The sequence below is a fragment of the Tursiops truncatus genome, chromosome 4, assembly GCF_011762595.2.
Source record: "Tursiops truncatus isolate mTurTru1 chromosome 4, mTurTru1.mat.Y, whole genome shotgun sequence".
Taxonomy (NCBI): Eukaryota; Metazoa; Chordata; class Mammalia; order Artiodactyla; family Delphinidae; genus Tursiops; species Tursiops truncatus.
In genome coordinates this window covers 28,489,017-28,509,598 of record NC_047037.1, presented here as the reverse complement: position 1 = coordinate 28,509,598, position 20,582 = coordinate 28,489,017, and the positions used below count along the sequence as shown (strand labels likewise).

Genomic DNA, 20,582 nt, shown 5'->3' with positions numbered 1-20,582 from the left:
AGATGAGTACGTTTCACACTCAGTTCAATACCTTTCACAGTATTTTGTTCAGACTTTATTTCTTTCCATGACAATCCTGTTTGATAACAAGCGACTATTCCTATCTCCAGTGTCCTGGACCCAGGGAATGAGTAGGTAGAAAATGCAGCCCAAACTGGTGTGTTCCTTAATTCCAGGTATCCCAGAACCTATACCCAAGGAAGAAACAGTGGCACAGAAGAAGTCAGTGGAGAAATCTGACTGCCTCGCCTATTCTGGGGACAGATTTGGGTACACTTCACGAGTGGGCTGACCCCCACTACATTCTGGGGCCCCTGGGAAGAGGGGCTCCCCAGGCCTCTAAGACAGGACCTATATTTCTGTTCATGCACAATTAATACTTTTCTAATAACAGGCCTTGTTAATATGAACTTTTCAAATCCCACAGGCCTGGCTCCACAACTTCTGAAGGGCTTTGGGTCTCTCTGCAAAATGGGTGTAAGTATAATCACTGGACTGTTGTGAGAACGACAGGCAATGATACACAAGGCACAAAGCAAGCATTCGATAAATTACACATCATTGGTCTTGTAAAAGATATTCTGATTCCCAAAGTTTTACAAGAAAATATGATTCTTCATTAAACAATACTTTTGAGCTGCTGCCCAACCAGGGTTTCCTGGTCCTAGCCCAACAACTCACAGCTGTTTCTCAGAAGAACTAAGGATTGGGAGAAAGGAATTAGGGAGGTATCTTCAGCTAGCCTTGTCTCATCTCTGGAAATCACCACTCTGAGGCCTTTTACCTTTGCCCCCTAATTTATTCTTTTAACAATAATTTATTGAAAACTCTCTTTTCAGGACACTAGTGCAGAAAAAAACACAAATATGAAAAGTCTTTGTCTTCAGGGAGCTTTCAATACAGGGTGGCAAACAAGAAATCAGTGCTCTCTGAGATCCAGTCTACTACTCTGCAGACAGGTTGACCTAATCAATAGATTGTTCTTTATTGTTTCCCAACTCCCCTTCTCTCACATACTTGCTCAGCACCCTCACTACCAATCCCAGAGGTGAAACTATCCTTTTTAACGTTAACATCAAGCTGCAGGAAGAAATTACACAATGGGGCCTAGATGTCCCTGTTCCTCCAAATCTTCAGAGCCCCAGGACCCCCGGAGAATCCCTTCACATGTCTCTATTTTGTTGCTGGGGCCCACTCTCCACAGGGACCACTCACTGCTCTTCTCAGATGGCCCACTCACCCACGGTCCTCCCTCCCTGCAGTGATGCTGTCTCTTCCTTAATGTGAAAAAAATCGAGGCCACCTAAAACATTACTCAGGCCTGCTCTTCATTCATTCATTTAACAAATATTTATCAGAGCCTAATACAAGCCTGCACTGTGCAGACGTGGGAGATGCTAGAGTGAGGACCCATCAGCCACCGTCCCGCCTTCTCGGACCTCGGTGTACAATTACACTGCACATTCAGCAAAGATTACAAAGAATACTTGCACACCCTGAATGGAGCTGAGAAGGAGAATTTCAGGTGTTGCAAGCCTTAGGGGCCAGCGTAGTTTTCCTTAAGAAATGATATTTGAAGAACAATCTCAACAGCAAAATGGAGGTTAACTAAGGGAAGAGGCAGGGAGGAGCGTCCAGGCAGAGGGAAGAGCACGTGCAGAGGCCCTGGGTGAGAAGGACTTTGCAACATTTGAGGATCTAAATGAAGCCAGAGGAGGCAGGGGCAACATCAAACACAGGGCCTTGCGCCAACCCTAAGGAGTTTTGATGTTTAAAGAAATAGCCAGCAGCCTTACAGGGTTTCAAGGAGCGAATGCCACGATCGGATTTACCTGCCCCGCGGCTACAGAGCAGGTAGGGGGGTTTGGCCCACCTGGTTTTCCCCGGCGTCCGACCAACGCCGGCTATCCGCTGTTTCTTACCGAGGAGCCTAGGGAGGGGGTGAGAACGCAAAGCCGGCGGCGGGAGAAGCGGGCGGGGTTGGGTCGCCGCGGGCGGGGTTGGGTCGCCGCGCGGGGAGGAGGAAGGCGGCCTGCGCGGGGCACCCCTGGGGACCTGAAGCGCGACAGAGAGTCGGCGCGCTCGGGACTTGCGCCTGCCGAGCTCTCGCTTCCGCGGAGGCTGCGTCTGGTTCTCGGCGACGGGACGAGGCCACGCTGCCTAAGTGGCCGAGTCGGCGGAACCCACCGGTCTCTGGGCCCAGAGCCCCGCCGCGGCCCACAGCGCTCAGGTGAGCCCCACACTTCAGGTGGGGAGGCCCGGCCGCCCCGGAAGCCCCTGCCCGCAGCCCCAGGCGACCCCGCCGCGGCGCTGGCGGCCGCCATCTCCGGGCGGCGGCGGTGGCGGCGGGCGCGCCGAGCGGTGGGCGGTGTCTCCGTGGCCTGGCGACCCTGCGGTGAGGCCCGGGCCCGCACGGGGGGCGGGGAGGGGGCTCCTGGTGTCTCCCGGCGGCCGGGCCGCGGGCGGGGCAGGGACCGGGGTGGGCGGCGGGGCCCCCCTACCCGGCCAGACCCCGCGACCCGCGGCTCCGGCCTCTCCCCGAGTATAAATTCATACTTGTCGCCGTCGGAAAAGTGGAGCAGAAAAGCACAAGCAAGGAAGCGCAGGAGCCGATCCCCCTCTCCCGGGAGACACTCGGGTTAACATTAAGGTGTATTTCCTTCCAGTCCCCTCTTCCCTGCAAGCATGAGCGAGCTGCAGTTTCGCTGAACATGGATCGTAAAGTGCCGCAGCTCGGCTTCTGTGTCTTACTAATACATCCCACGCGTCTGCGCGCGGCTTTCGATGTTTTTCTCCATCCTTTTCATTGGCCGCGCTAGTCTGTGTTGGGGCCAGGTTGACCGCGCCTGGCCGGGGCTTGACGCTCGCTGAGTGACAGGACTGTGATTTACATAATGGATTATCTCTCTGATGGTGAGCATACAGGTGGTTTTCAGTTCTTAGCTATTACAAAAAGCAATTTGTTGAGCACTGTTCCGTCTAGTTTTTTGAGCACGATTATTTGTGTAGAGAGAATCCCTCGTAAGGCTTGTGGTATACGTTGCAAAAATGCACCTCGGAAAAGTTATTTCCGTTTTTGTGCCTCGCATTTGGGAACACCTGGCTTAGGGAGCTTTCTGACAGACTTTGCTGGAGATCCCAGTGCTTCACAAGGGACCCGCCGGACGGTGTCAACACCTCTTTAAGTTTGACCTGCCTTGTAGCTGGCCTTACCTAGAGCTTTGCTGAAAAGGAACTGTGAGTACCTTAGTAATTTTTAAAACTGACTTAGGTTTAGCTTGGATAAACCATTACAGTCTCCAATACGACTAAACCTAAGTTAAAGCAAAATTCAAGCTGGGGTTAGTTAGATGAACAGTGGAAACTGTTTATATTTGTCATACTTTCTGATACATGGATGCTGGGTTGCTAGGGGAGGGATTTTAAAGGATTATGCTGATGGGTATGTCACCAGATACTCAGAAAGCTTCCTTTGAAGACATGTAAAGTTTCAAGTGAGTGAGTGACATTGTCCTTATCAGTGAAAATAAATGGAATTTGTTTCTCCATCCTTTTTATTTACATCCTTAAAACTTTGTGTTGAAACACAGGGGATTTTTCTTTGTAATAATCATTTTCCAGTTTGGTCACATGGTCGTGATAATTAAATGTATGTATGGTGGATAAATTTAGAATATGACATGTGTTTATTAAGTCCAATTTGTAGCTTAGAGATCTGTGTGAGACAGATACATGGACAGCTGTGATCATCTCTTGGTTATAGGTGTAATCATATTCCAAGAAACACTACTGGCAGGGCACCTGGGGTTTTTTTTTTTATATAGTAATCTTTTATTTATTTATTTATTTTTATATTTATTTTTGGCTGTGTTGGGCCTTCATTTCTGTGCGAGGGCTTTCTCTAGTTGCGGCAAGCGGGGGCCACTCTTCATCGCGGTGCGCGGGCCTCTTCACTATTGCGGCCTCTCTTGTTGCGAAGCACAGGCTCCAGACGCGCAGGCTCAGTAGTTGTGGCTCACGGGCCTAGTTGCTCCACGGCATGTGGGATCTTCCCAGACCAGGGCTCGAACCCCTGTCCCCTGCATTAGCAGTCAGATTCTCAACCACTGCACCACCTGGGAAGCCCTGGGTGTTTTTTTTTAAAACAGTTTTGTTGAGATATAATTAATATAGCATACAATTCCCCCATTTAAAGGGTATAATTCAACGGGTTTTTTGTGTATTACAGTATTAATTTTTTAAGTTGTGGTAAAATATATATGACATAAAATTTGCCATTTTAAAATGTACAGTTCAGTGGCATAAAGTACATCCATGATGTTGTGCAACCGTCACCACTATTTCCAAAACTTCTTCAACACCTTAAACTGATACTCTATAAATAAATGTTGAATGTATAAGTGAATGCTGATAGTTGAGGGAAAAAGTTTTTTTCTGTGATCTTGATTTCTAACCTTTCTAATTTGCTGTGTTGTCTTTTATACTTTATATGAAATATAATTATAATTAATATGGTACGATGCCTTATGTTAGTGTGATAATATTTGAAGTTCCTTATAATGGAAAATTGGGCAGTTCTTTCAAGTTTGCTGAATTACTGAACTTTCTAGAGTCTCTAAAAGTTGTAGAGCAAATTTTGAATGATATCCCAAAATCTACTCTGATTTACAAAGGATGCTTATTTAAGTTTATATTATGCTGTTGGCTTACTCTATTGCTATGTATTCTCTTTGCTTTGATAGTTGCAGGATACCCTCCGCTTTCATAGGAGATATCCTAAGAATTTTTTTTAAAGATTTTTGTTGATGTGGACCATTTTTGAAGTCTTTACTGAATTTGTTACAGTATTGCTTCTGTTTCATGTTTTGGTTTTTTGGCCATGAGGCATGCGGGATCTTAGCTCCCCGATCAAGGATGGATCCCGCACCCCCTGCATTGGAAGGCAAAGCCTTAACCACTGGACCACCAGGGAAGTTCCCCTAAGAAATATTTTTAAGACTAGAAAAATCCACAAATATATAAGGTGCTAAAAAAACGAGGGATTTATTTTGGGTACAGTGTGTTTTGAATCTTTAGCTTTCATTCCAAAATGCTTAGCTTTGCCTGCTGGATCGCTTTTATGGATGCTAAGGTCTTTAATATCTTTAAAATTTTTTAATTAATCAATTAATTTATGGCTACGTTGGGTCTTCGTTGCTGCGCGCGGGCTTTCTGTAGTTGCGGGGAGCGGGGGCTACTCTTCGTTGCGGTGCGCAGGCTTCTCATTGCGGTGGTTTCTCTTGTTGCGGAGCACGGGCTCTAGGCGCACGGGCTTCAGTAGTTGCAGCACTTGGGCTCAGTAGTTGTGGCTCACGGGCTCTAGAGCGCAGGCTCAGTAGTTGTGGCATACGGGCTTAGTTGCTCCGCGGCATGTGGGATCTTCCCGGACCAGGACTCGAACCCGTGTCCCCTGCATTGGCAGGCGGATTCTTAACCACTGCGCCACTAGGGAAGCCCTTAATATCTTTTAAAAAACAATTTGTGGCTTCTGGCTGTTTCCAGACCAAAACGATTGTCAATCTCCCGTTTTTTACAAGGAGTGAGCACCCTTGGACATCTATACAGAAAAGGCTAGACTGGAGTAGGTCTTGGGAGCAAAAAATAGTTGAAATTATTTTTCAGTAGGTTTGGCAGGGGTACAACTGTTAATCCCAAATATTCAAATGTGGGGGGTTTCCTATGTGTGTGAGTATTATGTGTGCTTCTGATTTTAGCATTACAGCCCAGATGCTGTTTAGTTAATTACACAGGAGTTCTGGACTTCAGTTTTGGCTTGGGCTCTTCTAGTGACCTGAGCAAACTACGTAACTTTTATGGATTCATTATTGGCACTAGTAAATTAAGTGGGCTTGAGTAAGTGCGCAAATTACGTTTGCTCTTAGAAAGCAAACTGGCATATCCCTGGATGCTTCTTGCAAGCTTAACACATATACCATACATTTCACCCATTTAAAGGGTATAATTCAATGGGCTTTTTATATATTACAGTATTAATTTTTTAAGTTGTGATAAAATATATATGACATAAAATTTGCCATTTTAAAATATACAGTTCAGGGGGCTTCCCTGGCTTCCCTAGTTCAGTGGCATAAACTAGAGTTTATTCTCTGGTTTTAGGAAATTATAAATCCATAACAGGTAAAAATATGATTGGCTAATTTGCATGATTTAACTCCTTTCCCTGAAAATTAGATATTGCAATTCTATTGTATGTAAACGCTGTTTCATCAGAAATTGCGTGCAATTTAAGAAATGGATTGCAGGGTTAGAAAAACTCTTTGCAGATGTCATCTTTGTTGCTCTCTTTGCAGATGTCATCTTTGTTGCTCTCTTTGTCTTTCTTTGCTGCAATTCTCTTTGTCTTTCTTTGCTGCAATTCTCCTTTTCTCTTTCCTGGCTGCTAATTGGATTAAAGACTGTTTTGCCAACCATGGCATCTGGAGATGACAGTCCTATCTTTGAAGATGACGAAAGGTAAATGTCTTGCATTGCAATAAAACTAGCTTATGAAAATTTCAAGAAAGTTTTAATCATTCAGGAGAGGTATTTATGCAGGCTACTTTTTAAAGGACACATTTTGTAATATTGCAGAACACATAGTTTTGCTTTTCTGTGATTTCGAGCAAGGGTGGTAAACACCTGGCATGGAGGTAGCCAGCACTAATGTGGCATCCTTTCCCATAGGACCTGGAGGTAAGGTCTCCAAATCCATCCCAGCACAAAATTCTTGGCAGTCACTTCAAAATGATATAAAATCCATTTACTGTCTTTGATTTAGACCCTACAGAGGAGATTAGAGTGAATGAAGAGTAGGATGTAGTCAAGAGACAGACTCTGGAGCCAGAGTCCTAAGTTTACATCCCATCTGCCACTTACTGTCATTGTGACCTCAAACAAGCCCTTGGCCTCTCTGAGCCTCAGTTTCCTCATCTATAAATAGAGATAATGATAGTACCCACCTCATGGTGAGGATTCTTTGAGTTAATATATATAAAGCTCTTAGCACAGTGATTGACACACAGTAAGTACTAAATAACTGTTAGCTATGATCATTATTGCTGTAATAAATGTTACTTCTCTCAAAGCTAAAGATCTATATCAGTATCAAAATAGTACTTACATGTTACATATTCATTATACATAACAGGTTATTCACATAGGACACACATATAATATATATTTTATATTAAATTGTGCCAGAAACTTGACAAAACAGAATCCTTTATATTTTTAATAAGATTTCCCATAATAATGACAAGATTACTATCTTCCATAACATTTTTATATCTATCTATTATAGAACATTTCTTCCATGACTTCTTTTTCCTCAGTCTTAGTATTATAAATTAGAACCTTTTTTGTTAAAATTAATCCCTAGTTATTGGTTTAAGTATAAAATGTTTTGAGAATTCTTGCTTTAGAGTGATTGGATCTGAAAAAGTAAAACCAAAATTAAATACTGTGCTTTTTAAGTGACGGGAGGGAGAAGTAGAAACTTTTTACTGACCTTTCCAAGCATTATTCTGTGGCCTAGCTTAGAATACTTTCGTGGATAAACTGACTGATTCTTAATCCTATTATATTAAGGTGACTTTGGAATTATCTGACTATATACCCATATATAGTAATTTCATCTTAAAAGAAGAATGCATAAGAGGGAGAAGATAGTTACATGTACTGTAAGTAGGCTTTCTTAGCTAATATCACTTTAATATTTTATAATTTCAGGGCTTTTTGAAATCTGATATTTTCACCTTGGAAGGATTAATTGGTTATTCTATTACTGTTTTGGCCTATTATAATTGCTTAATTTTATTCCCTTAGCCCTCCTTACAGCCTGGAAAAAATGACAGATCTCGTAGCTGTTTGGGATGTTGCTTTAAGTGATGGAGTCCATAAGATTGAATTCGAACATGGGACCACATCAGGCAAACGAGTGGTATATGTAGATGGGAAGGTAGGAAAAACTGTTACTTTGTAAATATGGTGTACAGGGAAGCTTGATTTTGCTAATGTAGATTCTTCATATGTGAATGCAAGGCTTTTCTCTTACAGTGGTTATCTTTATATATTGGCCTGTATCATTTTGCCATACAAAGTAAACTAATAATAGTTGTGCAATTCATAGACTATAACATCTAATATTTAAACTTAAAATGACTTTATTTTCTAAAACCTTTGTATCGTGAAAATATTAAATTTTCTTCCATTTATGTGTTTTCAACTTTTATATTTTATTACTTAGGAAGAGATAAGAAAAGAATGGATGTTCAAATTAGTGGGCAAAGAAACCTTCTGTGTTGGAGCTTCAAAGATGAAAGCAAGCATAAATATAGATGCTGTCAGTGGGTTTGCTTATGAATATACTCTGGAAATTAATGGGAAAAGTCTCAAGAAGTATATGGAGAACAGATCAAAAACCACCAATACTTGGGTATTACATTTGGATGGTGAGGACTTTAGAGTTGTGCTGGGTAAGTGAGAGCCGTTTCTGCAGAATTTGTTGGCTTTTTATGGTGGCCATTTAATTAGTTCCTCTAACTGTCCAGACCTTTTATGGGAGCTTTGAATAGGAGAGAATGTTAAGTGCAGTTATATTTCTCACGTGTCCTGTGGAAATGAAGTATTCATTGAATCGACTGATTTATATGGAAAATATGAGAGCCAGATTTTATAGTGATGGATTCGAGGATTATAGACTTGGGTTTAAAGAAAGAAATATTGATGTAGACATTTGTTATTATTTGATATTTCTCTTTAAAACCATGTCTAAAGGCAGTTGGAAATTAAAGATTCATGAGTAAAAAGGGAATTTTTCTCTAGATAGCAATAGGTTTAGGACTGCAGCAGATCAAAATCATCAGTCCAGATAAAGTAGATTAAAAAATAAAAAGTAAGCCATTGCTCTTTGAGCTAAGTTCTGCTATTATAGATTGCCATCTGTGTTCTCAGTTTCTATTGGGCCTACAAAACTTGCAAGACAAATATTTACTACCTTTTCACTCTTCTGGTTACTCTTATTATTTCCTGCTTCTCATATCACTAAGTTAAGACTATGTAGATCATCTCATTAATTCATTGATTCATTTATTAGGTAATATTGAGAACCTCTTAAAGGGCAGTTTGTGTACCAGGCCTTGAGGATCCATAAATGAAGAGACTTTGTCTGTGTCTTTTAAGAGTATATAGTCTAGGGCTTCCCTGGTGGCGCAGTGGTTAAGAGTCCGCCTGCCAAGGCAGGGGACACGGGTTTGAGCCCTGGTCTGGGAAGATCCCACATGCCACGGAGCAACTAAGCCCGTGCGCCACAACTACTGAGCCTGTGCTCTAGAGCCCGCGAGCCACAACTACTGAGCCCACGTGCCACAACTACTGAAGCCCTTGCACTTAGAGCCCGTGCTCCTCAACAAGAGAAGCCACCGCAATGAGAAGCCCACACACCGCAACAAAGAGTAGCCCCTGCTCGCCGCAGCTAGAGAAAGCCTGCATGCAGCAACGAAGACCCAACACGGCCAAAAATAAATAAATTTATTAAAAAACATAGTATATAGTCTAGTTGAATGCTAGAAAATACCTTAAAAATTTTTTTTAAGAATGAAAAATGTTTATCAGGTAATAAATGCACATAGTTGGAAAAAAAAAAGGAAACCAAAAAACTCCTGTATGGTTTATTTATTAAAGAAATTGGGTCCATTTTTCTTGAAGAGGATAGGAAACCACCAAATTGTCTTCCAAAATGGCTGTACCATTTTGTGTTCCTCCCAGCAATGAGTGAGAGTTCCTGTTACTACACATCTTTGCCAGCAGTGTTGCCAGTGTTTTGGATTTTGGTCATTCTAGTAAGTGTGTAATGATATCTCACTTTTAATTTGCAAGTCCCTAATAATATGTGGTGTTGAGCATCTTTTCATATGCTTATTTGCCATCTGTGTATCTTCTTTGGGGAGCTGTTTCTATAGAGCTTTTGCCCATTTTTCAATTGGGTGGTTTGTTTTCCTACTGTTGAGTTTTAAGAGTTCTTAGTATATTTTAGATAACGAGTTAAAAAAAATTGGAACCATAATCTTTAGTGCATTATGAGATTTACGTATCATGAGAAAAAAGCAGATTAATTTTTTCAACCATTTTGGCTTCAGTTATATTTAAAAGACAATGTCTAGGTTGCCATTTAAATACTTCCTGTCAGTCAATAATTCTAAAAATGTAACAAAGATATTTAGATACACATTCTTTATCGGATATGTTTTGCAGTTATTTTCTTCCAGCCTGTGACTTGTACTGTCATCTTTATTTCTTTTTGATTTAAAAAATTTTCCTCCTCTTCATTTTCTGTTTCTATTAAGGAGTTATTTATTGTGTTTGTTTTGTGTTCCTTTTAGTTGAGTCCTCATTTATGAAATTATTTTTATTTCTAATTTTTACTGAGTTCTGTATACTTCATTTCTCAGAGTTTCTCTAATCATTGTTTAGTCATTCTTTCATATCTTGTATGATTTTCTTAATTTCTTTCAGCTCGTTTTGAAGTAGTATTTTACAGCTTTACCTTTCATGTAAGCATGTCTTTCTGATACTTCTATTATCTATAATGATGGTAGTCTGTTCTTTTTTCTTACAATTTTGTGTGGATCTAGAGCTCAGTACCTCTCTTTGATAATTCTTATATGATCTTAGTTTTTCTGAATTTATAGAAGGGAGTGTGTAGCTTTTTAAACTTCAGGTTCTTGAGTTCCCTTTTCTGTCGTTTTTGGATGATGTTAAAAATCATTGGGGCACACTTTCTGAGATGGCTGCTGTTTCCTTACCCCGTTTTTTGTAGATTTTCTTTTACTCTCGTTTCCCTGGGTGCTCAGTTTGGGGTTTGTACTGGAAGGGAGCTTCGGCGGGTTGGTTTGAGGGTTCCTGGGGCCCAGACTGCTGTAGCCCTTTCAGACCCCTCCCGCTGCTCCCACACCCCGTCCACTGTCAGGATGTAAAACCCCTTATAGTTCAGCTGCTCTTCACACATCCCCACTCCGAACGCTCCAGTTAGAACCGGGACTGCTGTCTGGGGATTCTTAGGTCCACCAGAGGCTCTGCTGCTTCCCTCTGCTTCTTTCTGCATGGTTGCCGATACTACAGCTACGGTCTTGGAGTTGCCCGTGGTTCCCCCACCTATTGGTACTGTAGAGTTTGTGGTGTAGATACTGTCCATCGGGTCTTTGGTTCTGTTCTGTTGCCCTGTCTGTTTTAGCAGGGGAAATTTGGAGACAGTAAAAAACTCATGCCTCTGCTACCGCTATCACCATCTTCATCATCAGCTTTCAAATTTACTTCATCCCCTGTTGAGTAAGATGAGGCTGTGAACATATAGTTCTCCCGCCGCTCCTCTCCCACCTTTACCACCTTCAACTTCTGTCTTCTCTACCTTTTCTTTGACATCATCAGAGTAGTTAATATTTGTATTCTGTTCTGTAGCCATAACTGTGTTCTCCTGTGTTTTTTCTATAGGTTGATTCTAAAATTAAAAACCAATAAATAACATTTATATTACTGTGATTTTGTAAATATTTTTGGAGTGGGCCACGGTTACATTCTTTCTCTGTATTATTGTCACACCCCCTGTGCCACTCAAAGGAAGTTGTTTTTAGTGTCAAGGTCAAGTGAGTTTTCTGTTCTATAATCTACCAGTTTCTCAAAATTATACCTCATTTTTTGTTTACTTCACAATTGGACCTTGATTTTTTTTTTTTTTTTTAGTCATTTGTTTTTCTGGGCTCTTCTGGTGGCTTTTCTCTTTTCTTGTTGGAAATGGAAATATATCTTCTTTGCTCATGTTCCTAATGTCTGTTTGCATTTTTTACTCATATTATCTATTGCTTTGAAAACTTCTCATTCTTAATGACAGTATTCTTGGGCGTCTGTTGACTTCCTGTTCAAAACTAGATAGCTGCTTCCCAGGCCTGCTGCCCAGTGGCTGTCCTGGGCTTGCTTTCATGGAACCCTGGCTTTAGTTCCATCAGTTATTGAATCCCACAGCTGCCAGTTTTACCTTTGTTTACTGGAAAATATCCTTAAGTGATTTCCTAATAAAGGGTGTCTAGGAGCTAAATATTATATGAACCTTATATGAAGTTGATACTTTTGTGGAGTATAGAGTTCTAGCTTTAAAATGTGGAGTTTTTTTCCCCTGAGAAATTTTGAAAGCCTTGTTCCATTGTCTCCTATTCTCCATTGTTTTGAATGAGAAGTTCTATGCAGTCTGAATCCCATTAGTTTTTTCTTTCTGGAAGCTTTTGGGGGCTCATCTTTATGTTCCAGAATTTTACAGTGTTGTGTTTAGAAATGTAGTGGCTCACCAGCTACTTTACTTTTAGGTGAAAAATGGTATTTCAGCATGTTTTTTATTTGCCCCTTTCAGAATTGGGTGAGGTTGAGCCTCTTTTCATGTGTTTAAGGTCCTTTTGTGTTTCTTTTCTGATAATGCCTGTACGTGTCCTTTGACCTGTTTTCTCTTAGGTCGTTGGTCTTTTTCTCCTTGATTGCTAGGAGTCCTTCTGTTACTAAAATTAGCTCTTTGTATTGTGAGCTTAAGTATTTTTCCCAGTCTGTCATTTATTATATGACTTTGCTTATACGTATGCATGTGTTTTTTTAATCATGCAGAAATCTTTTTTACTTTCATGTAGTCAGATTTACTTACCCCTTTTCTTTTATGGCTTCTGGATTAGCAATGTTCTTCAGAGGCATGTTAATAACAGCTATTATAGAAAATCTGAGTACATGTACACATTCAGTTGGCCCACTAAATAAAATTCCGATTGTCACCACCGTCATGGTTTATTTGAGCACCCTGTGCTCTGATCCAGGTGGCTGAGCTGGGTTTCCCCACAACTGTGGCCGTAGATGCTCCCCACTCAGGCTGCCATTGGGCTTCCCCTCCCGTACCTCCTGGGCCCCTCTGCTCTTCTCTTTCCCTCTAGCCCAGTTCAAAGTCCTTTCTCCACTCTCTAAGTGAGGCTCACATCTCGAGGTGCAGGGAGAAGAGACCGTGTTCCTGGAGTAGACGGCTTGTCAGTGTCAAGGCATCCAGCCTTGACACCCAGGCAGGTTTGTTTTTGTTTTTTTTTTAATATGAATAGTACTTTTTCTTTTTAAGAAGATGTTGGGGGTAGGAGTTTATTAATTTATTGTTTTTGCTGTGTTGGGTCTTCGTTTCTGTGCAAGAGCATTCTCTAGTTGTGGCAAGCGGGGGCCACTCTTCATGGCGGTGTGCGGGCCTCTCACTATCACGGCCTCTCTTGTTGCAGAGCACAGGCTCCAGACGCACAGGCTCAGTAGTTGTGGCTCACGGGCCTAGCTGCTCTGCAGCATGTGGGATGCTCCCAGACCAGGGCTCGAACCCATGTCCCCTGCATTAGGAGTCAGATTCTCAACCACTGCGCCACCAGGGAAGCCCATGAATAGTACTTTTTAATGATTTGAAATTTAAATGCAAACAATTACCAGAAGAAAGCATGTAATTTTTTTTTGAATTGAATTTTTTAATTTATTTTTTATACAGCAGGTTCTTATTAGTTATCTATTTTATACATATTAGTGTATATGTGTCAATCCCAATCTCCCAATTCATCCCACCACCACCCCTCCTTTCTCCCCTTGGTGGCCATAAGTTTGTTCTCTACGTCTGTGTCTCTATTTCTGCCTTGCAAACCGGTTCATCTGTACCATTTTTCTAGATTCCACATATATGCGTTAAAATACGATACTTGTTTTTCTCTTTCTGACTTACTTCACTCTGTATGACAGTCTCTAGGTTCATCCACGTCTCTTCAAATGACCCAATTTCGTTCCTTTTTATGGCTGAGTAATATTTCATTGTATATATGCACCACATCTTCTTTATCCATTCATCTGTTGATGGGCATTTAGGTTGCTTCCATGACCTGGCAATCGTAAATAGTGCTGCAGTGAACATTGGGGCCCTGGCAGGTTTTGACCCCTGGGCTCCGTATGCACACACAGGTCCCGCTTCTCTCTAGTCTTCGTTATAACACCCAAAGCTCGTCTTCTGGCTGCTTAATGAGTGCAGTCCTCCCACCTGCCACTCCCTGGGACGCTGACATTCACAAGTGGCTCTAGGGATCCTTCCCCAAAATGCATATGCATTTGTGACACGCGCACACATGTACACACCTCCCTGGAGTGAGCTGCGGCCGCTTAGCTAATGCCCAAGTGTATCGTGGCAGCATTTTGCTCTATCAATCATGTCAGCACTGTAATCTGAACAGTCTATCAAGTACTATGCCTGTGTTTTTTTCTTATGATCCAGTAATTTTCCTCAAAGTGAAACCATAACAAAATGAATAGAGATTACTGTGCTATCCAGTATGAAATTTAAGGCTAAATTGCTATCTATCCTGTATGAACAGCAGGGTAGCCTTTTCTGGCGGTCTCTTTGTGCCATCATCCAGTCGGGTTAGTGAGAGGCAGGAGGAATCATCTAGTCACTGGTGTTAGAGGACATTCTAGGAGGGATAAATTAGGAGTCTGGGATTAGCAAATACACACTACTATATATGAAATAGATAAATGACAAGGTCCTACTGTATAGCACAGGGAACTCTACTCGATATTCTGTAATAACCTATAAGGGAAAAGAATCTGAAAAAGTGTGTGTGTGTGTGTGTGTGTGTGTGTGTGTGTGTAAATGAATCACTGTGCTGTACACCTGAAACTAACACAACATTGTAAATCAACTATACTCCAATAAAAAAAAGAAAAGCAATACTTGCTATAATCCAAAAAATAAAAATAAAAAAGGGATAAGGTCAAATATTGCATTACTTAAAGTACGTATGTTTTTAAAAGGCCAAAAACACTCTTTAATTTGCTAAAATATATTGGTATCCTAAATGGAAACACATTGTAATCCTGGGAGTGTGTAAACCCTTCTTTGATTCACAACGAGACCTTAAAATTTTATTAAAACATTTCAGATGATATGAAAAAAAAGACATTCTGTGTGGAAAGGTCCCTCTTCGCATTCATTTGTCTGCATCCTCCTTTAAAGATTTTCTTTAACAAGTCTTCATTAATTTGTATTGGGATCATGATTTTTTCTTAGAAGATTGCTTTCATTTTTATTTCGTCTGCGAACAAAAGATAAACATAATTTCTTCAAATTTGGAAGAATTTCAAAGCCATGAATGGAATTAATGGAGTTTTCAAAATCCAGTGTAACAGACTCTTCTTAAAATAATGAAGTGTTAACTTTAAATCACAGATTATAATTTTTTTTTCATCTGTTACTTTTACAGAAAAAGACACTATGGATGTATGGTGCAATGGTAAAAAAATGGAGACAGCAGTAAGTTGACCTTTTGATTACCCTCACCATGTGCGTGAGTGACCATTGAAATGTTGCTGTGTTTCCTAACTGGAGATTTTATAAGTAATGAAGGTCCTCTTGGTTAAAAACAAAAAAGAGATGAAGTAATACTGACTCCAAAATCTGAAGAACTTTCCTGGGCAGTGCCTGGGGCAGTGAGAGTTTGGTAACAACTTATGTGTGGCACCAAGCTCATACTCTACCTTTCCTCTCCTGGACCAGCCTCTACCTTGAAAAGAGTTCCCACATTTACAAAATCCTCCCCGGCGCGGTGCAGCACAGCGCAACCTGCTGCACGTCGGGACCAGGGTCCGGTGCGGAGAATCCTTCGTCCTGGGACACGGGCGCGCGGCTAGAAAGGTTGCCGCCCCCTCGCCCATCACGCCCGTTTCATGAGGACCCTGGTGCTAAACCATTCGTAGACGATCTCCTTTTGGGTCTGGGTTTCGTACCTAGCAGAGCAGCTCCCTTGCTGCAAACTTACTGAAAGTCAGTCCTCGACACAAGGGTTTGTAAAAAAAAAAAAAAAAGAAAGAAAAAAAAGTCCTCCCCAAAGGTTGAGTCCTCCTGTGTTTATCCAGGTTAAAGAGGTGCTTTATATCACTGCTTCTCAAACTTGCATGCATAGAATCAGTTGGGATCTTGTTAAAGTGCATATTCTAACATGTCCTCAGGTGCTGCCAGAGCTGCTGGTCCACAGGTCACACTCTGAATAGGAAGGCTTTACACCATACACTCAAAAAGCAGATAGTACTTTTCTAAAAGCAAAGATTGTGAAAAAGAAATGATGCACACAATGTCAGGTGACACAAAGGCAGGTAGGAAAGGGCACTGTCACGAACCCCAGAAGACAAGTGGAATTTGTAGAGTAGCAGTGCTAAGAGGCTACCCCACCCATTGAAGCCAAGCACAATGAAATCCCCATCCAAACCCCAGTGTGTTGGGCTTTTGCTGCTTGCACTGTTAGGGCTGTGGTGGGATGAATATAGGAGTGCATCTCAAGTGGGAAGGAAGTAATGGTATGTACAGCAGGGGAGGAAGTGAAGCAGGGGAGGCGGTCCTGGACAGCTGGGAGTGTGGAAGCAGGAGCTGAAATCTTTGGGTGGAAATTCCCATGTGTTCTGGGGTCAGCTGGCAAGCAGGTGGTATACCAGCCCTGTTGTCCCCTTTCATGGCTTCAGACGTGAACACCAGGGCTAGAGATCGTGAGAAGGTCTCTTCCCCGGCACAGTTTAGCTAGTTGCAAGTTGTGGTTGCTGCTGTTATCTCCCTTCTCTATTGTGGGTCTGGGAAGGTGAGGAGATGTGCTTGGAGGGAAGGTCTGGGATGAATGTATTCAGCAGACTAGCTGGGTTTTATAGCCAATCTGCTTCTAAGGAAGTGCCCAAGCCAGAAATCAAAGGTTACAAAGATTAATGCTTTTCTCTTTATTAATCCTAGTTTTAATTCTTGAAGGGAAATGTAACCAGGGCTCACTCAAAATTGATCCTCCAGAGTTTGATCCACCCTCTGGGTTAAACCTACCCATCGAGACTTTTATGCAGAGAGGCTTGGAGAGCTCTTCAGTATTTTATGTCTCCTTTTGGACCAGCTTAAGTTTCCATGCCTACTGTGTGCCCGATGCCACATCTACTAGTCCTTCCTATTCTCCCTTTCCTACCCTGGAATTCCCTAGATGGAGTCTGCAGTTTGGGATCACATTCCTTCCACCCTCCAGGAATTCTCCAGTGCAAATGTAAAGAGAGATTTAAGAATGTGGTTGTAAATAAGTAGGGAGTTGAAAATAATGTCCATCCACAATGTCTTTGTTCCTCAGTAATTGACAAGAAACCACAAGTGTTTGGACAATAGCTCTGTCTCACCCAGTTGCCTCCTCATTGTAACTACGACCTAGTTTGCCGGGCAGTCTTCCCCAGCACTATGCACACCTGCTCTTGCTGCCTGTGAGTTACGGCTTATTTTCTCCATTTCCTTTTCATCTCAAAGCACCGTGACCAAGACCATGTATCTGTCAAATTACCAAGAAGCTACTGACAAGGATTGTATTACTCAACCCTTCCTCTGCCCTCTAAATTGATTTTTACAGAAGTATGACCTGAGGGATTTTTTCAAAGCTCAATGTGAAAAGGGGTAAAAAGAACACACTAGACTCCAGGGCCAGCACCCCCAGTCCTTGTGGTCAGTACACCTCCGTGTTGGCCAGATTCTTCCCAGAGCTAAGAAAAAGCTTCCCTCTCTGATGCCTCCTGTGCTTTCTTTGGTTAGATAATGTTAGCTACGGGGCCTTGCTCTGTCTGCTTTGGCTGCCAGGAAGCTCATAGCCAAGTTGTGAGTCTGATGGTGCTTGCTTGCATAATCCACTTTTATCCTCTAAGCCTCCTGTTCTTCATTCCTTCTCTGTACCACTTGGCCCCTATCTTTTTACTCTAGATCAGTGCTGTTCAATAGAAATATGAGCCACAGATATGAGCTTCATATATAACTTTTCTAGTAGCCAGATTTCAGAAGTTTTACAGTGAAGTTCATCTTAATAAAAATTTGATTTAAATCAGTATATCAAAAATATTATCATTTAACATGTAATAAATATAAAAAGTTTCTACTGAGTCATTTTACATTCTTTGTTTCATACTAAGTCTTCCAAATCCAGTGTATATTTTACCCTTAACATAGTATCTCATTTTAGACCCACCTCATTACATGCTCAGTTGCCACATGTGGCCAGTGGCTACTGTACTGGACAGAGCAAGTCTAGACTCAGTAGTGTTTGGTTTTATGTTATTTTTAATGTATTTATTGTAAGCCACCTTATACACTGGGGAATCAGATGTTCAGAGTGGTTAAGAACACTCCATCCCTTACTGACTGGGGCCTTCAGCAAGTAATTTAACTACTCTGTGCCTCAGTTTCCTCACATATCAAATGTGGATAGTAATCGTACTCCAATCAGGTTATTGTGAGGATGCAATAAAATAATGCATGTAAACCATTCTTTGTATAGAATAAATCACTAATAAATGTTTGCTATCAGGTTTATTATTTTTACTTTTGAAAATGGTCTACATTGTCTACATAGTGTATGTTATAGACACATAGCCATTAGGTACACTTTTTTTTTTTCTCTGAAACTTAAGATTCTTAAAGATTGTAGGGGGTACAAATAAGAAACCTTCATAACAGAGACGTAACAGCATCTAAATACAAGCTTCTAACTTTAATCTTGCCAAGTTTAACATTGAACTAATATGTACTTCATTATACCTCCCTTTTTGGGTGATGTTAATGCTCTAGACAAAGACAAATGTTTCTGGAACACTAATTCCTCCTTCTTTTGTTTGCCCAGGGTGAGTTTGTAGATGACGGAACTGAAACTCACTTCAGTATTGGGAACCATGACTGTTACATAAAGGCTGTCAGTAGTGGGAAGCGGAAAGAAGGGATTATTCATACTCTCATTGTGGATAATAGAGAAATCCCAGAGATTCCTGAATGACTTCATGTTAATGAATTTTAATCTTAAGAAGTAAAGATCAGGACTTTTAAATTACTGTGGTGATTAAATATGTTCAGTATATACTTTTCAGTACATCTAGTCGCCATGTTTTTATTTTTTAGTTACTTGAAACTGTAATAATGTTCCAAAGGTCAGGAAAAAAAATTATGTATCATAAATATTGCAATTTATTTTGTAAATAATGTAAAATGTTTTAACATCAAATGGAAAATAAGATATGGACCAAAAATCACTAGTGTTTTACAAGAGCAACTTTTACTATAATAAATGCTATAAAATAAAATTGGTGCTGCTTGATTTGTGTTTCTTAAAATGGATGTCTTTGTATATTTTTAACCTGTGCAGATAGATTGTCTAGTTTAAAGCAATTGGTATACAATGATATTATTAGCTTAACTGAAATGAGAAACATTTTCTATCTGGAAACAATGTTGAGATGTCAAAGAGTGTCACGTAAGAATTTAATTAAAAATAGGCTTCTGAAAAAAAAAAGTTTTCTGAAAATCCAATTGTTTAATCAGCATGATCAGGACAAAAAAAAAAGGAAGAAGCAAACTTCTTTACACCAGATAGCATCAGTTGCATTGTCAGGCAGTGTTTAGAAAGTCAGAGTTGCACACCTGTGTGGAGGTAGCTAGCACCAGTGTTAGCGCTTTGTGACTAAAGCAGACCCACCCAGGCAGATTCACAGAGATGCCGCCTCAGTACGGGAAGTGGTCCAGATTGTGTCAGTACTCGTTTCTGAAGGTCTTTCAGGGCAGGACCTGGTTTAATAGTAGAGCCTTTTATCGGGGTATTTCATGTCCATTATCACATGGGGATCCTCCATAAGAGGGAGAATTCTCCATTTTCTAGACTTGCTCTGTCCACTAGGGTAGCCATTAGTCATGTAGCTATTTAAGTTAAATTAACTAAAATGAAACAATTAAAAATTCCTCTATCACACTAGCCACATTTCAGGTCCTCAGCAGTCACATGAGGCTAGCAGTCACCACATTGGACAGTGCAGATACAGAACATTTCCATCATCATACCAAGTCTGATTGGACAGCACTGGCCAGGAGACATTGTCTCAAGCTTAGTGAGCTGTTCTGTACTGGAACAGGCAGGATTTAGACCCAGGTTTTTCTGACGCTAAAACCTATGTGCTGTACTACCTTCTCCCTGCCGCTCACGTATTTCTAAGAGATTTGGGGCAGAACAGAGGCACAACCACGCTCTAACATCAGGCACGAGGAACTGAGGGGCAGGACAGCAGCGAGGGAACGTGGCTCAGACAGGCGGGGCCCCCGCAGGCAACATGCGTGGTGGCAGAGCATATTAAAATTAGCCTGTGAGTTACCTACTCTGACATTTGTTTTATTTGAAGTCTTACGACTGGAAGGTTAGCATACCACATGTATAGAAATCATCCCCCTGCTCTCCCCATGCCACCCCCCCAGCCTTCCTTCACTGCCACTGGAAGATTAGGACATGAATGAACTAAGAGGGACTCTTCTGAGGCTTAAACTCATTTTGGGGTTTGCTTTCAAGTGTTTGGGTGTGGTCGTTTTCACTTCCCTTGAATAAAGGACGTTATTTATTTATTTATTTATTTAATTTATTTAATGGCTGTGTTGGGTCTTCGTTGCTGTGAGCGGGCTTTCTCTAGTTGCAGCAAAC

General features: G+C 41.3%; 1 protein-coding gene across 8 annotated transcripts; it reads left to right on the top strand.

Annotated features, from left to right (window-relative positions):
- Nucleotides 1-1,564: 1,564 nt before the first annotated feature.
- Nucleotides 1,565-19,217, top strand: FAIM (Fas apoptotic inhibitory molecule). 8 transcript variants are annotated; one of them, XM_073803778.1, is made up of 6 exons: nt 2,103-2,230; nt 7,627-7,718; nt 7,864-7,996; nt 8,285-8,513; nt 15,336-15,385; nt 18,750-19,217. In XM_073803778.1, exons 3-6 carry the CDS (start codon nt 7,886-7,888, stop codon nt 18,897-18,899), a joined length of 540 nt encoding a protein of 179 aa, XP_073659879.1. In that variant the 5' UTR covers nt 2,103-2,230; nt 7,627-7,718; nt 7,864-7,885; the 3' UTR covers nt 18,900-19,217. The 8 variants fall into 8 exon arrangements, with proteins under 8 accessions (XP_019789801.1, XP_073659879.1, XP_019789804.1 ...); XM_019934243.3 differs by lacking the exon at nt 2,103-2,230 and adding an exon at nt 6,385-6,513; XM_019934242.3 differs by lacking the exons at nt 2,103-2,230; nt 7,627-7,718 and adding an exon at nt 1,565-1,854.
- The last annotated feature ends 1,365 nt before the right edge of the window (nt 19,218-20,582 follow it).